The sequence below is a fragment of the Lepidochelys kempii genome, chromosome 2 (genome assembly GCF_965140265.1).
Source record: "Lepidochelys kempii isolate rLepKem1 chromosome 2, rLepKem1.hap2, whole genome shotgun sequence".
Lineage (NCBI taxonomy): Eukaryota > Metazoa > Chordata > Testudines > Cheloniidae > Lepidochelys > Lepidochelys kempii.
Window position 1 is genome coordinate 111,204,190 of NC_133257.1, and position 17,896 is coordinate 111,222,085.

At 40.9% G+C, this 17,896-nt stretch overlaps 1 protein-coding gene across 3 annotated transcripts in view; it reads left to right on the top strand.

Moving 5' to 3' along the window:
* The first annotated feature begins 1,078 nt into the window (after window positions 1-1,078).
* The window catches only part of JARID2 (jumonji and AT-rich interaction domain containing 2), a 307,763-nt gene continuing 290,945 nt past the window's right edge, over window positions 1,079-17,896 (top strand). For 2 of the 3 annotated variants that reach the window (XM_073331951.1, XM_073331952.1), the window contains exon 1: window positions 1,079-1,683. In XM_073331951.1, the coding sequence (XP_073188052.1) occupies window positions 1,639-1,683 (45 nt within the window). In that variant the 5' untranslated portion in view covers window positions 1,079-1,638. The remainder of the gene's footprint in view (window positions 1,684-17,896) is intronic. The other variant, XM_073331950.1, reaches the window with a different exon arrangement.

The following is a 17,896-nucleotide window of genomic DNA, read 5'->3' on the forward strand; positions in this document are numbered from 1 at the left end:
ATGCTCCCCATCCGTTTCCTCCTCCCTTCCAAGGTCTCCCACTTAAAGGAGTATTTTGGAGTCTTCCCTCTGCTCCACCCCGGCTTTCCAATGACAAGCGCGCCCCTGGCACCACTGCAATCCCCCAGTAAAAGCTGCCCGGCACCTTCTCCCCACAGCCTCCCACTAGGACGGGTCCTGGCTTCCCCCAACCTGTGTCGCTCCTTCCCCCCCCCACGCTCTCCGAGTATTGCAGCTTCCTCCGCCATACACGGGACCCCGCCCCCTGGCCAGCCCCAGCCACTGGAGCCCCCCCCCCCCCAGTGCGAGGCCCGAGCATCCTTCCCCCGCAGCAGCCCCAGCTCCTGCGCCGGCCAACGTTCCACGGCTCGCGCCCCTCTCTCCGCGCTCCAGCCTCTAGCGAAGCCCCGTCCGCCGAGAGCGGGGGAGGAGGGAGAGCGGGGCCTGGCGGACAATCTCCACCCCGCAGGCAACCAACCAAACAGCCCCGGCGCCCAAGGCGCGGGGCGGAGCAGCTGATGGCACTCGACGGCAGCGTCAGGTCCCTGCCGCGCGGGGCAGGCTGGGAATTGTAGTTTCTCCTCTCCCAGCCGTAGCCATTTTGTGGTGGAGGGAACTACAACTTTCCCAGAGCCCAAGGGATCATTCCAAGGGGGCACGCGGAGGCCCCGCGGCGGGTTGGCCGGCGAGGCCCGGTGCTGATCGCCCGGCGCGTGGGATGTGAGGGGACGAGCGGCTCGCGGGGCAGGAGGATAATTCAAGAGCTTTGCAGACAGGGCAAGGGGAGGGGGGGCGAGTGAGCGTGCCGCACGCTAGGGATCATCGCCCAATTCCCCCTCTCCGCTCCCTCTCAGGGGCCGGCGGCCGCGGCTCGCCAGAGGCCGGGTTTGAATGCGAAAGGGAGGCCGAGGTGTCTGACATTTGCCCTGCACGAGGCACTCCGCTGGGCGGGCTGCGGCTGCTGAATGCAGCTCGGTGGGGGCTTGCGGCCGGGGGCCCGGGTGCGAATTGAGGCCAAGCCCTAACCGAGAGATTTAAAAAAAAAAAAAAAAAAAAATTCAGGTCCATTTAAAGTTGCTGCCGGAGCGCGGCTCTCATTGGTTAGGGGAGAGCTGGAGGAGCAGGGACACACACAGTGCGTGCAGCCTTCACTGCTGCTGCGCTGCTGCTAGAGAAGCTGCTGCTGCTGGAGTTGTCTCTGCTGCTTTCCCTTGCTGCAGCAGCACAAACGTGACTTCCAACATTTTTATTTATCTTCTCCTTTCAGTCCCTTTCCTTTTGCAAGATGTAACTACAGCTCAGACACTAAGGACGTACAGATCGCTTAGGTGGCTTGGGAAAGAGAAAAGGGGATATCAAGGGCGTCGTTTTCTGTGTTAGGGAGAAAATTTCCATTATGAATGTTTCTGCAAAGTGATTTTTTTTTGTTTGCTTCGCATTCGTCCTTCTTTTTTTTTTCCATTCCCCATATCTCGGATTTATTGGAAAGAAAATCACGTTGTGAGGAAAGAAAGTCGGATTACAAGATACTACTACAAACAAAAACTGGATTTTGGGGGGGTATTTTAACAAAAAATTGTTGCGGCTTTACTTCATGAAGCAATTGTCCCCTTTTGCAATCAGAATTTGGATACCAGAATGAGTAAAGAAAGACCCAAGAGGAATATAATTCAAAAGAAATACGTAAGTGGTTATAACATATATCATTTGACTCCCAGTTTTAGGAAATGGCAGTGAATGTCAAGTTTATAGCTAATCCTGCAGCTATAAAGGTTTGAAACAAATGACTAGTAATACTGATTTTTATTTTCCTTAGGTGTGGGGGAGTTTCAAAAACCCTTTTAAATTCCAAAACCTTCTGCCCAGTTTAGTTATAAAGCCAGATTTGTGTAGCGATACCTCAAGTGAATAAATGTATTGACCTCAAATGACACAATCATAATCTAGTTTTAGATGAAAGGCAGGGAGCTCAAGGGGGGGCTGCTGCGATAATGTTACTAAACTGCTTTTTCATTTGGCTTTATTAATAATGCACTTTACATGCAAAATAACATGTTTTATATGTGTGTATTTATAGTCCTGTTTAGTGAAGACACTATGGTTGTTGAAAGCCTTTTAAGTTGAAATCGAATGTCTGGTTATGGCGAGCTTGTTTCTTGCACTACCACATCAAATGTAATATATGTGATCGTTTGCTTATCTGGCTTGCAATAGAAACCAAACCAGTCGGGGATCATGTTACAGGGAATGCGTTTGTTAGGATTGACTTTAATAACAGGAAAATGGCTTGGTTTAGTTTAAAAATGCATGATGGTGTCTCGAAATGCTTGAAGAATATGGTATAGTTCAGGCTGTACACCTATTTTATACAACTGCTTAACCAGACGCTTGAAATAGTCAAACCCTTTAAACATATACGTTTGCAGGGATAGTTGATTTTTGGTCCTGCTTCAGCTATATTTTGATTGGCATAAGGCGAGTCTTTAAGTTTGGAAAAACGGAGGGGATTCGTCAGATATGCAGCAGAACTAATAATTATTTTTATCTGCATGTTAAAAATAAAATATTTCATTTTGTTCAGAAAATACTTACTTCAAGATATGAGATGCAACACTTTTAAAGAAAAAAGTTGTAGAATATGCTGTATTATCATTTCTGGCTTTTTTCCGTGAGGGGTGTATATATGTATTTTTTTTGGGGGGGGGTGACCTTCGGGACCCTTTTTGCCTTGTTTTAAAATAGATTTAATAAAAGGTAAATTGACTTAAGATGCCTATTTCTATCGATGTTTGACTCTTCTCTTTAAAATATAATTTAGAGAAACGAGGGGTTAGGAAAAAATTAAAAACTTAAAGGTATTCTGCACCGAATTTACGAATTAAAAATACATCCGCATTGCAGAGGAATTGGGAGTCTGAAGCGGACTAGTTTAAAGTATTGCATCGAAACAGGAACATTGTCTAGAAAGTCTAACGAAACATGTAAGACGTGCACGTTTCCCAGGCAGTGAAACAAAGCAGAATGGGGGAAGAATTTGTAGTGTTTAATTAAAATAAAATAACCTATATTTTAAAGCCACACCACGTCTGTACGAGTGAACAATAGAATCTTCCTCTGGTTTTGCCTATCGTGCTTGTTAAAGAATTAATAAAACTACTGTCACCCCCACTCTTGCCCAACAGGCAAGGTATGAAAGAGACCTGTGAGCATGGTAGGGAGACAATGTATCCTGTGTTCACAAGTTTAACTTCGGAATGGAGGGAAATAGCTTTTGGGGAGGGGGCAAGGGAGTGCAGGTTACTGTGTTCCTCTGTGTGGGGAGCGGGGAATGTGTGGGTTGCTGCACTATTGCAGTGAGTAGCAGGGACAGACACAAGCATGGCTGCGGCGGCGGCTGCTGCTGCTTTGGGCTGGCCTGGTCGATTTCCCATGCATCCTCTCGAGCAGCGGCAACAGGTTAAGCGGAATGTCATTACGAGACCCCGGGTTCCCGGCCACTCAGCCCAGTCAGTGCCAGGTTCTTGTTGTTGTTCTGTGACGTCACAAAGGGAAGGGCCTGGGCTCGGTGGAATCTTCGTCTCATCAATGTTCTGATTTCCCCCTCCCCCTCCTCTGTGACGTCAAATGTGAGGCGGGCCGCTTAGGCTGGGGAAGAGGGGGAGTCACGAGGGCACTGGCTGCTGCTACTGGGGAGGATGTAGCTCTGGCACCCAGCACTGTTCTCTCCCCTTACCAGGTGAGCAGGTGTAGCAAGCATTGCATACACAGCAACTTCTATCAACCTCTTTCTCCCTTCCTATTAAGTGGAGTCTCAGCCTGTTTAATTTGGTTCAGAGCAGGGAGCTAATCTACCTCATCTTTAGGTAGGAGGTACACTTCCCTGATGCCCTTTAAGAAGAAAGGGTTAGTCATTCTATTTTTCCTACGTGGTATAACTTGATATGGTAAAGTAGAGGCACTCCTGTGTGGGTTGGTGGCACAGGGGGTGAAGTTGTACCAACAGAGCATGGCACCTTTCTTTTTTTCTGAAACCTCTTCAAGTATTGCAGTGTCAGAGTATCCTGGGCAGCATCTTTCCTTTAATACACACACATGTGCACCCACTCAAGTCTTTTGTCTGCATGTTTCAGTCCCAGGCATGGTCACTCACACCCCAGATTTGAACCACAGCTCTCAGAAAGGGCCTCCAGTTCCTGGCATTTTGTAAAGACTTTATTTAAAAATATAAAAAAGTGAGTTTTGCCTTTGATAGTGTGCATTCTATCTTTTTTCCATTTAGCTAATCTCACACAGCTTGTCCACCTGAACTCCCTCCCTCAGAGGGACACAGTTGGTTTTATTTCATGTAAAACCTTTCAGGCACTTCACAAAAATTTTAAGTCTGATCTACATGCTAATTGCTTTGGAGGTTTTGCTATTTTAGGGACACTGGAACATTTGTGTTTTCAGCTCATAGTTACTCAAATAAATCAATCACTATGCTAAGCAATTTCTGATCTGTCTATGGAAGAGCTGGCTTGTTAGGGATTATGTGACATTCCCATAGTGGAGTATAATGATGGTCTTCCTAGTGTCATAAATTGCCTATATTGCTGGCTACATATGATGTTTTACTGCAAGGATGAATTTGAAGTAAGATATGATGTTCCTACACTCGTCGGTGACACAAGGAGACAGGTCAACTAATTGTCCAGTCCAAAAAAAAAGTACTATTTTGTAGGCTACTTAGCTCTGGTCTTCAGATAACCACAAAGACTGCCACAATGCAACTAGAGCCTGTTGCTGAATGCTGAAAAGTAATTGTCTGAAATGTACCCTAAAAACAAAGACTCACATAGCACAGTGTTAAGGCTATTGCCTTGAGGCTTAACTTGCTGTTACGCAAATAATCATCATAACCAAAAGTTTATTTAAACCTCTGATGTATTACACTGGGAGGTGTTAATCCAAGAAAAAGGAAACTCGTGTGTCTTATTTTTAAAATGTTTTCACTTAATTTTTAAAAAACCATACTGATTCATACAAATTTATCATCTCTTCACCCTCCTCCCCCTCAAACATCTTTAAATATCAAATATTACTTTTTGGCTCAAACCTCAGAAAACTGACAGCATTGTAAAGCATCAGCTGTGAAGCCAGATTCTGTTCAGTGTGCACTTGGAATTAATAGTTCTAATAATAATCAGAAGCTTTGAAGTCTTAAATATAATTTCATAAGTTCATTTTTCTATCCTTTTTTGTGATGTCTTTATAGCAAATCCAGTGGTCATCGTGGTTTAGTTTTTGAAGTAACAGACCTTTATTACTGTAACGAAATACCTGTGTAGTTCTGCCATGGTAACAGATGGTGAAATATAATTAAGTAGTAATGACACCACTGTCTCCTTGTGTGATTTGTGTGTCTGTCCTTGCAGGGGTAAAAGTGACACACTCCACATAAGGACAGCCTAGGTATGTCAAATCAGGGGTTCAAAGCCTAAAGAAAATTTAGTAGATTCTAGAGGTCTGAAAAGACATTGATGTTTTTGAGTAATGCTTTGGACTGTGTAATCATACAATATCCTTGTGACATCAATAGGAAAAAAAATTGCTTCATACATCCTTGAAACGTAGCCTTCTCTGGGATGGAACGTGGCAACTGCATCATAATGCGCAACAACAGTATACAGTAGTTTCGGAAGCACGATATACCAGAGCCGACGGAAACTGCACTGGGGAATTTATTTAGGAAAAATGTATCTGTGGTGGATTTTTGGTAACGCCTGTTGCCCTTGCCATCCTTGCACTCAAGTGCTATCAGTTTTCTAATTTTCACAATTAGATGGGGCCTCTGTGTCCTCTTGGAAGAGATACAGTGCTTGATTTGGCACTGATGAGGAGGGAAGACAGTGCTACTTTCTGAATTACTGACACCATAATCTTCCAATGAAAGGAGGGGCAGAGCTGCTCTGTCCTGGTTGAGCCATGTAGTCCTGGGGGATAGCTTTAACAAATAAGGGGAGTTCAGTTCTTATGTTGTCTTAGCTCTTATTTTAGGGGTGAGGAATAAGCTCCTCCATCAGTCCACTACAGATAGTGCTTTTACATGCCTGGCTGGGATTCTGATTTATTTATTTATTAAATATTTCTTTCAAGGGCTAGATATAATCTTGTAAGGACTCTGTTGTCAGCCCTAAGGGCCCTTGGCTAGCATTGTGGAGAAACTGCTGTTAAGTACCCTGTACTACAGGTATTCCACTTTCCCTGCTTGGCCCTCTTTGTCTCAAGGCCTCTTAAGTTTGGTCAGGACAAAGATTTATTACAGCATCTTTCTCCACAAAATAACACACACTTTTCTTGTGAAGAGTTGTAGCTAAAGCTTGAAGGGTGCAACTCCATGGAAAAACTTTCACTATTCAGATGATCTGGTTAAGTCTGGGCTCCTTCCTGAGCTCTGTTAGTTCCCTTGAAACTCTTAATGCAAACCTCTGCTTCATGGCCACACCACAGCTCTTCTAGGTCTGCAGGCTTTGGGGCCTTTATTCCTTACTGGCCAGGTGAGTAAGCTGCTGGTATTGCATATGAGAAAGGGGAAGGCAGAGCTGAAGAACTATTTGGGATCTCTGGATAGGGCCAGGAGGTGATCTAGGCTTTTCCTTGGGCTGAGTTTACATCAACAAATGTCAGATAAAATAATGTAATTACTCAGCATTGTGTGAAAATTGGCTACAACATTGTGTGCAATTCAGAGAGCTAAGGATCTAGTGGTGTACCTAACAAGCATATGACTTATCAGTGCTTACCTTTTCTTGTTGCTGTGAATAATGTCTAGAAGAATTGTCTATTATTGATGGGAGGAGTGGCCTCTTACTTCAACCAGCTTCATGGGCTAGAAACAAAAAGTGTATAATTTTATACAATATGTTCCAGAATTACTGATACTAAATTAAGACAATAGCAAATGGTTCCTAATTGTTTTAGTGTTCATTGGGCGCTTTCACTGCTGTAGTGAGGCTTAACAGGCCTACTAAGCTAGCATTCTAGGTATAACCTCCATTTTTTCTAAAAGGAACAGAATAATACTTAGCACTCTGGATGTTAAAGCTTGGTACAAACATTAACTGATCCTTGCAATGAGAGAGGTAAGATTTGTCCCCATTTTATTTTTGCAAGACCTAGGTCTAAATGACTCAACTAAAACAGCACAGCCCTCAAGAGAACAGACTAAACTAATATCCAGTGTTTCTGGATTCTAGTACCATACTCATTCTGCTTGATTACAATGTCTAACTATGGTAGACAGCATCAGCTGTAAAAGAAGTACAGGTACTTCACATCATTTAGAGTTGCAGCCCCATTGCACTGTATGTTAGAGGAACACTTTTTCAGCATAATCTAAAGAAATAATGAAGTCTGTATTTAAGAATTTGCACTCTTTCTGTGTTTATTTTAATAGAGATCTGATATCTTGCAGATGATGGAGATAATTTCTTATGATGATTACTCAATGGAGGGAGTACTTAATTAAGCAGATCTCTCTCATACCGAAGAGCAAAAGGGACTCTGCAAGATTAAAATTCGGATTTTGGCATTCTGTTTGCACATGTTGCTAATACTGCCCAATTTATATAAAACTGAGAGTGCTGGGAGGGAAATCTATTCAGTGTTTATGTTGTTGTAAGGCTTCTTTTTATTTCATTTGGCTTGGACACTGAAGAGATTCTCGTCACTTTCGGCTTTTCTTATGCACTAGAACAGTATTACAGTATTTGGTTTGCAATAATGCAGAGGAAGGCTAAGATGAAACTGCAAACAGGGAGAGAAACGTGTTTTGCTTCTCTATGATCAGGAGCCAGTGTTTTCTGCAGATGTGGAGAATAAATGCATTGCAGCAGAATCTAATTTTGCATTTAAAACAAGTATTTAATTTTTTTGAGGCCTGATGGTTGTGAAAAAACCTATCCAAATGTAAACAAAGTTTAACTGATACGCTGTCTGAATGAGAGTGCAGACAGCCAGAAACAATAGCTCTGGTGGATTTGATTGACTTTCTTAATCTAAAGAGGATGTTAACTTTCAAGTCTAGTAATACAAATTTCTGTGTTGTCAAACCTGAACAGCCTCCATATATTCCGAGGTATCAAGAGCCCCAAATATCCCTAGCCAACTGCCCAAACCTTCAGCTTTTCTGAAAATGTTTGATTCATCTATTTGTTTTCAACACAATTCTGTAGCACATAACACTTAAAATTTAGAGACCGTGTAAAATAAATTGAACTTAATATCAAATGATTAAATACCAGGGAATAATGTACTTATCACTCACTTTCATATTTAATTTGATTAAAAACCACAATTAAAAAATGATGTGATGCTGCCACAGTATCTGCAAAGTGTTCAAAATGTTTTCTGTAACACTTAGGTCCAATTTGCTATGGAGTACATGGTGCTTAATTTAAGGTATATAAAGAAGGTACATAAAATATCTAGGGTTCCCTTAGATCTTTTCTGAGGTGTTGCTGATTTGTCACCTTTAGGGGTATTGAGTATAGTCTTCCCTGTTTTTGCTACAGAGAACTAGAGAATATTATTGGGAGCTTTCTTGGTTCTCATTTGAGCAGGCAGATGTATTTCAATCTTTCATAAAAATGTTCTCTTTTTAAACATTTGTAGGTTCAAATAAGTTTTAAACCATCTGATTGAAAAGCTCTTCTTTCAGTTGCTCAGGTTTTACTCTTTCCTCTCTTGTAATGATCTGCTAGTTCATGTTCAGGGTTTTCATGTAAAAATAGAGCAGTTGACACCTGGTATTTCCCGGTGTGGAGGTGACAGTAGGGGAGGGGAATGGAATAAAACTTCTTTTAAAACAGGAGTGAACATTCACATATTTATTTTCAGGATGCTTATGCTAAAAGCTTGGACACGTTTTCCTCTTGTTCTTCACTTTAATATGCAGATGAAGAGTCTGATCCTCTGAACACTTATGCTTAAAGTTCCTTATGTGTGTTGACTTGATGTAAATCGAACTATTCACAAGTAAAATGAATCATGCACATAAGTGTCGGCAGGATTGGGACCCAAGGATTGGAGCCAAACGTGCTTTGAAACCACCACATTTCCCATTGACTTCAGTGGGGAACTTGGATGGTCAGAAACTCTTAAGATCAGGCCTACAAACATTTTTTAAAATCTTTTTAAATAGTTCCTGAAAAAATTCTAGCTAGTATTAGGAGCTTGGCTTTTGAAAAGCTAAATGCAGTACCTAAATGTACTGCTTGCATGAGCATAAGAAGCACAGATGTACCATTTAGCCAAGAACTGCATTTGGAAAAGCTCTGCTACTCTTTCCACCCTAAAAATAAGGAATTAGCTCCTGTACTTTGATTTCTCTCTGGTCATCCTTCCCATTCTCCTCCTGAAATTTTATTGATTCACTTTCTTTCCTCTTCTTTCTTAATCCTGTGCTCAACCTTTCTTTCAACTCTCCACTAGAGATCAGGCCTGTAGAATGAAACCAATATCTAGTCAGTTCCAGTTTAGTGCCTGATGGATCACAAACTGGGTGTGCAGTCAGATTATTTGGCAGTGATAAATATTGCATGGGGAAGTGTGGGAGTACCACAGATAATTTTTTTAATTTCCTTATTAGACTGGTGACTTGAGTGACTCTAACTTACTATATTTTTAACCTTCCAAAATGCGTCTCTTCATAATGTTTCTGGTCTTTTCTGCCTGGATTCTTGTGATCCTTTCTGGCAGATACTCTTTTTCCTCAAATTGTTCTGTAAAAGGGTAGCTTTGAATGTGAGATCATTAATGAAGTGGTGTTGTATCTGTGTCGGTCTCAGGCTAGTAGAGAGACAACAAGGTGGATGAGGTAATATCTTTTATTGGACCAACTTTTGTTGGTGAGAGAGGCGAGCTTAAAAGACACAGATACAACACCACTTCATTAATGATCTCACATACAAAGCTACCTTTGGATGTGAGATCTGAGACCATTACCTCTGAGAGATAGATTATCTCTATCTCTCAGACCATTAATGGGTCATTTCTACTTTCTAATAATAAAATAAATCTCACTGGAAAGTCATGTCATGTTGCAAAGCCCTACTAATGTTGTGCTTTACCATGTCCCTAATTTCTGCTTTTTATTCTTCAAATATGTCTTGCTAGTCTGACCTCTTTTGGATGGTGTGATGGTTGCAGAAGATGGAATATTTAGTTCAAACAAATCGATGATACAATTATTTTTGCATACAGCAAAATCCATGGGCGTTCATCCTGCAGTAATCTACTAAATTTAGAATAACTATACAAACTTTCATTTTTATCTTTTGTTGCAGATTAGTTTGAAAGCCTGTATTCTCAAATTAAGAAAGAATGATAGGACTGGAAAACTGATCAACTGTTTTAACTGACCTCTGGAAAGATGTACCTATGTATGAGCATTGTTTTACTATACAGGTTTTCAGTGAAAATCATTTTAACTTTGTTCTTTTACACAAATTGGTATGTGTAGAATAAATACGCACTTGCTGGTATTTCTATTTAATCCAGAACAGAGTGCTGTGCACACCTTTTATTTATGTATTTATTTTTTAATAGCCTACTCTTCTCTGGCCAACACCGAGACTATTTGAAGAGGTGGGGGACAGGGATCCAGGGAGGTACAAGAGAATCCCCCCTGTTGAGAATCTGAGCTTCCCCAGCACCTCCATGGGCACTGATATGGTATGCTGTTCTGCTCCTGGATTTTGCTGAGGAGCTGACTTTTTTGTACTGGCCTTTCGACCTGGCTTTTCTCCCCTAAGTCTGACTGTGGGAAGGGAAGGGCTGTCTTCTCTCCCCTTCCTATTTTTCTGCGTGTGTGTTTTTTCTTCTTCCCCTCCCAAGGAATCATGCCTTGCAAGCTCTGGTATGGCTCAGTTTTGGGTAAATTCTACTTTTGTGCTGGGTGAACTTGACTCTGTCAGCAGGAATCTTGCCAGTTTCACTGTGGTGTTATGGGCCCTACTGCAAGTGTGTGCTCACTATTTGCAGGCATTAAATTCCTTCCTTCCCCTTTTCAGAGAATTAAGATATGTGAAAAAACAGAAGTGTATTGCCAATCTAGGGCCATGTCAGCATACAGCCACCACAGTTACTAAACCGCTTGTGTGTGTGTGCGCGCGTGCACTCTTGGCATGGTGCGCGTCCTCATCAAGAGCGCTTGTATTGATTGTATTATCAGCATAGGGTGTTGTGGAATGGCTCCTGAAAGCCAGTAACAGTTAACTTAAGCAATACAGTGTCTAGACTTACACTGCGTTGAGCTAGTTACATCGACCATGACTCTATGGCACTTGGAGAGGTGCTGTTACTAAATCGATGTAGAGAGGCACTCGTGGGTGGGAGCCAAATTTAAGTGAAGAGGCTTCCACAGCTAGATCAAAGCAGGGCAGTTTATGTTGACCTAACCATGTGGTGTAGACCAGGCTTGAGTAATTAAGAGTTTGTACCTGAGTGTGGTGGCAGCCTGTCTTAAGAATACAGAAGGGAACCTGAGAGAGTTGAAGTGCAGCACTGTAATGAATCCCACACAACATTGAATTATTTTTGACAACACGACTGCTAAAATTTAAAAGGTGTCTGTGAATCTTGGACACGAGTTTGCTCAGTGTTTAACCCTATTAAATGATTGTACTTTTTATTGGTTTTCATACCTGCTGTCTTAACTCTAAATGTGCTTTTCTGAAACTAGTAACCCATAGTCCCAAGAAGTTTTTACTCTAGAAGTAGCATTTAGGTTTCAAAGATGATGTGACTTAAACCAGCTTATATATTAGTGTCTTTTTATAAGATGGTTGATTTGGCAAAGTGTATGTTTTAAAATGCATTACTTTCAGTTTGTCCCAACCTTCCTCCCGCTGCCCTGACGCATCAAAGTTGTAAGCCAAATTTCTCAGCTCTGGAGAGTCAAGATTGCACACACACTTCATAATACAAGTTTCCAGGTCTGCTTGTATGCCAGATCAATTAACTCTTCTTAGCACAACTAGAAGTGGAATAGAATTGCATATGCTTCCGTTTCAAGGGTACAAAACTCAGGCCAAACTTTGAGTTTGGAAAACTCCAAGCCAAATGAAAAGAGAGCATTTTCTGATATTGGTTGTAAAGCTGTCCACTGGTCTGGCACATACTTCTTAACTGCAGTTCCTTTTTGGTAGAGGAACGATACCAAACTACGGGACTTGAAGTGAATTTTCACCAGATAAATGTGAGTTGAAAGGGTTGCAGTGGGGAGGAAAGACTAAGTGTGTGTGTGTGTGTCTGTCTGTCTGTCTGTCTCTCCCTCTCTCTCCAGGTATAGTGATGGTGATGAAACTCTCATGGCTCATTAGACATCTGGAATTTCTATTGGATGACTAAAATATAAAGCAGAAGTTAACATGTTCAGTTAGTAGTGCTTTTAATAAATGATTGAAAGAAATAAGAGTCTGTCTACTACTGAGACTGTTTCTTAGATTTGAAAATTTTTCACTGTGCATTGTTTGCTTATAGTTATTAAACATAGTGGGTACGTGGTATATATGTAAGAGAAAAGGCTTTGTACTACTTTAAACCTGGAGAAAACCCCTATAGATGGGATGTCCCCTTATCTGATTGTAACATTTATTTCTTTCATGTAACAAATCATATATTGATTGTTATAGCTGGCAAGTCATTCCGAACTTGGCTTTTCCTTCTTTCAAAGATTTACCGTTAATACCGTATCTTGATTAAAGCCACAGCTAAATAAATGAGGAGAGGCAGACATTGTTTAAAAATAAAAAAAGAATTTTAAATAGATGGAGAAAGACATGTCAGACAGTGCATGGCTTTAGGAATTTTCCTGCCCGTGGTGGGTTTCAGTATGTGAGCCTCCGGGTATGTCTACACTGCAGTGAAACATCCTTGGCTGGCCGATGTCAGCTGACTTGGGCTCAGGCTGCAGGGCTGTGAAATTGCAGTGTTGACGTTTGGGCTTGGACTGGAGCCTGTGTGTGTGTGTGAGAGAGAGAGCGAAATAGTTATTGTAATAATTTCAGTATTAAGATTTCTGAGGGAGGGAGGATGGCCTTGTGGCTTCTTTAGTCTGGCTGGTGTAGAGCAGCAACTACAATTTCACGTGAAGGTGATTGAGCCAAATGGCTACATCAGGAGTAGCAGATTTTATTGCAGTAATGCCTCCTTCATATTTATAAACTGGGCAGTAGGTAGTGATATGTTTGCAAAGGCCCAGAAATAGGAGTTGGGAAAATGATTTCCATTTTCTATCCAACCAGATCTTCTGCTGATCATGTTTTACATTGGTTATTTGCCTTGATTTCAACTATTTTACCTATGCTAGTGCTATTTTGGAGGGAAGTAGCTCTTATGCAGCCTCCTTGGTCCACAGTACCCTCTCCAAGGGAGGAAGAGGGGCTACTGCAAGAGCACCTGCTTCCTTTTTTTCTCCAAGCCTGAAAGGAAAGCAAGGAGCAGTGGCTGCAACTCACTTTTGGGGGCAGTGGCACTGGGAAAAAGCATAGCTGAAGGAGAAAAGAGTACATTTGTCTTCATTCCCATCCTTCAAGTGTGGCTCTAGAATTGTAAGGTGGTAATATAATCCCCCCCGCTTCCCCAGTTTGCATCCTTGCATGACACCATGTAGAATTAGGCAAATACTGCTAAATTTTTTTGGTCAATCCTTGTTCACTTTATTTAAAAGTATGGATTTGCTGTGGCCATGTTAACCCTTTTCATGTTCATTTTGTGAACATTTGTGCAGTTTAGTTCCTTTGATATGAATGATCAGGGAAAGTGGATTTCATAGCCACGTAACTAAGGATTCACAGAAATCATGTTTTAGATACACATGTCCAAACATTAATTTATGCATTCATCCAGTCAGGAAACAAACAAACAAAAAATCATGTGAATTACCTGACTATTCCAAGTGCATGGATAGTTATGATTAATGGGCTTGGAATACTCAGTCCATCAACAGAGGAAATTTAAAATTCACAAAAATTTGAACATGGTTTTTAAGGACAGACTTAAGGAAATTGCAGTCTGCTCATGGATATTCTACAAGTAGAAAGAGGCTAAATTATTAGTGACAAATAGAGCGCCAGAGCGGAATGAACACTTTTTTAATTAGAAGTGTTAATATTTGATGCATACATTCTGTGTACCTGTCCTATTCTGCCCGCATATTGGTATTTAGAAACACCTATCTCTTCAGACAGAAGTCTCCATTTTGGTGCTTTTTCTGTTGAAAGACCTCTTTTGGCAAAAACATAGCAGTTTGTGGCAGTTTGCCAGAAGACTGAATATTTGTAAGAGAAAAGGTACAGTTGTTACTGGGTTTTTTGTTTATGCCCTTAGCCAAAGGAATATACTACAACATATGTATTTAATCTTTTTAATTTTAATGAAATTTTAAACTGAAACTAGAAAATGTATTATGTAACAAACTTAAGTCCAGTTTTATCTGTCTTAAACCCATGATGGGGTGTGTATTAAAGTGGTCTTTTTCCATGTCAAATAGTTTCTATATCATTACTGCTGACGGGTCTAATTGTGATACGCACAGTACAAATGTAAAGCATAAAGAGAGTATGCTCTAAATAGAAAAGACAGAGGACAAGGTACAGGAATTGATTGACCTCGTCCAGGGTCACATAGGATATGTCTGTGCTGCATTACAAAACCTGCGCAGGGAGTCTCAGAGACTGGGTCTGCAGACTCCGGCTTGCAGGATAGCGCTAAAAACAGTTGCGTAAACGTTCAGACTCAGGCTCAGAATCCCACCCCTCTCCCCAGGTTTCAAAGCCTGAACTCCCCCCTGAGCCCAAATTTCTACACAGCTGTTTTTAGAGCTGTAGCATGAGCCCGAGTCTGTAGACCCAGGCTCTGACACTTGCTGGTGTGGTTTTAAAATAGTGTAAGCGTACCCATCGAAGATCATTTGTCTGAGATGTGAATAAAACCAAGGTTTGCAATGCTCAGTCCAGTGTCCCCTCTCCTAGGCCATGCTGGCTGTCAGTGAATTTATTTTACATGATTCTCCTGTCTGGTACTTCATGATGTGTTTAGTATGAAAGTAAACAATAACTGCATGCAATTCTAGTGCAGAAAATTCTATTCTTTTTGAGTTTTTTTTTTAAAGTATATTAAACGTTTATTCAGTTTAATTTATGTTATGTTATGGAACTTGGCTTAATGCTTTGAAAATGGGATGACAGTTGTTTTCTGGTTTTCATGTGAGGATATAAGAACATCTGTTAGTTCAGTTTCTGAACCTTCTTTGCTCCTCCACATGTGCACCTCAAATTTCAGGTTGTGTCACTAGTGTCCTCTTGTTTTCCATGGAACCTTCCAGAACTTTGGGCATCTGTGAGTCTTAAGTGTACTTTATCAAAAAACTTATGTATTAACTTTTTGATAGTTTTATTATATAGTACACAAAGGAAATTACAGGTAATATTTCCTTTGTTACAGATAGTGAACTGAATTATTTCTGTTCATCATGTCCTTTTTAGAGCAAATAGATCTCATCCTCTCATGCCTAGCTTTTATTAATAGGTTGGAAGAAGAACAAGCTTTCCTGCTTTTTCAACTCCTGATTGGCTTCTTAAGTTTTAATAAACTAGTCATTGAATTGAATTGCTTGAATACACTGAGATATTCTCTCTGCACCTGTGGAAGAAGCTACTGCTGTCAAAAGATGGTTTAGCAGTTCAACAAACTTTGGTTCCAGATTCCTAGCCGGACTTCCACCAGTTTGACTTTTTTAAAAATATGGCAGCAAACAAGTACTGCTGAATATTATTTTTTGTTTAACTTTAAATGATTTTAATAGCTTAGCCCTTAATATAAATTATATACCAATTTAAAATTAAATGTTAAATTGACATTTTAAAATCTGTATTTTAATTTAAAAAATAAATAAGATTTTTATCTACCCAGCTGTTGGGATCTGCTTGCTCATTCCAACAGCGCTAACAGCAGCTTTGTTGAATTTCTGTATTTTTGTGTCCTGCTCCCACTTCTGGAATATTGTGGAATTGACTACATGGATCACGGGTTCAGCGCCTCTGCTGTAGAGATCAGGAGCTTGCTTTCTTTGTTTGGAGAGCTTTTTTTCCTATAATCATATTCCTTTCTCTTGGCTCTCTGGCTGCATGTACTTGTGCAATATCGTATCCTGGTTCAATGTGTGAACTAAAGGGTCTCCTACGGGAACTAAAGTCCCTGTGGGGGTAATTAATGCAAATCACCAGGGCAAATAACAGGTCTGTGGAAGTTCCACCCCCTGGGGAAATAGAATATACTAGTTTGACCTGGTTCAAGAGACCTGGCAAACAGAGAACTTGAAATGGTATCAAGGGACTGCCCTGACAGAGAGAGAGAAATTGCTCACACTCAATCAAAGAACTGACATGAAACTGTGACCGAGAGAGAGGTGTGTGAAGGTCCTGAAGTACTTTAATCCTGTCAGGGTTGGTGGGTGACAGTTGGTAAGCTATACATCTGCAGTATGTTGCTTATTGCTTTGATGTTTTCTCTGTAATGCTTTTGGTGTGAATAAATAGTTCTTTACTCAATGAAATGATCACTAGTTAGCTCTGTCACTTGACCCTCTTAGACTTATTATCAGGGCTTCTGAAACTGTTCACAATAAATAAAAGCTCCCTCAAATGTGGCTTTGAATCTTTCCATCTGTCTCAGTGCTACTATGATTTGCATGGTTATGGCTCTTGCTGCACTTTGCCCAGCCCGTTTCGCCATTTCTTCATGCAAGGAGGTCTCTGTAGAGAGCTAGTGAATGTTTCCATAGTGGTATGACCTTTACAATCTTGACGGTATAGGTCTCCATCTTCTTGAGATAAAAAACCCCAAACTAGAGCTGTTTTCTGCATTTACATGCTTTGAGTTTACTTCAAGCTATAGCACACAAGTCCTTCAGTCACACAAGTGGAGCCTGAACGTAATGCTACAAGGCCTGGTCACCCTTTCAACCCTTGGCTAATGCCTCTTCTATTTAAAGGTAAGCTTTCTTTTATCAAGTATCTTTATGAGGAGATTAAATTGCTTAGAAATGGTTTCACTACAACATGTACATTTACAGTTCTTTCTGGATAAAGTAGTACAAAGACCTACTCTACTCCATACCAGAAAAGAACACCAGGTTTCACCCAAACCAGTCCATTTCCTTGACATCATTTTTTCCTAGTTGTAAATGTCCCCTGGAAATACTAAATGCTCTGCACGTGGAACTTAATCATCTATCTTTGACCATGGAAAAGACTGAATGTTTCTTTCCTTCTTTATGGCAGTCACAAGAAGGAATATAATAAGGTTGGTTGCTCATTGGCTTATTTCAGAGTAGCCGCCATGTTAGTCTGTATTTGCAAAAAGAAAAGGAGTACTTGTGGCACCTTAGAGACTAACCAATTTATTTGAGCATAAGCTTTCGTGAGCTACAGCTCACTTCAAAGGGCTTATGTCAGCCATCTTTTGGGTAAACCCTCTGAAGGGCACCCTACCATCTCCTGCAAGAGATGCTTCCACATCCAATGTGGAATTACAGCTTCTGTAAAATTGGTTTTACAGAGCAGTACTGGGTTGTCCATTCACTTGTTCACCAACTGTTATAAAATTTACAATTTACCATGGGAGGGGCCAGTACCCAATCTGCTCTTATTTCATGGTAGCCAAGCAAAGTGTGTGGTCGGAGTGGGGGAGGGGAGAAGTCCAAAATCTATTTTATATATTTTTGATTGTTTTGTTTTCCCTTCAAACCCATCCACTTTCACACACACAGCCTAGCCCCCAGTTTTTGGTACTTCTAGAAGCAATGGCCTGTGAGCCAAAATGTCATGTTTGAAAGGAATTTTAAAAAGCCTTT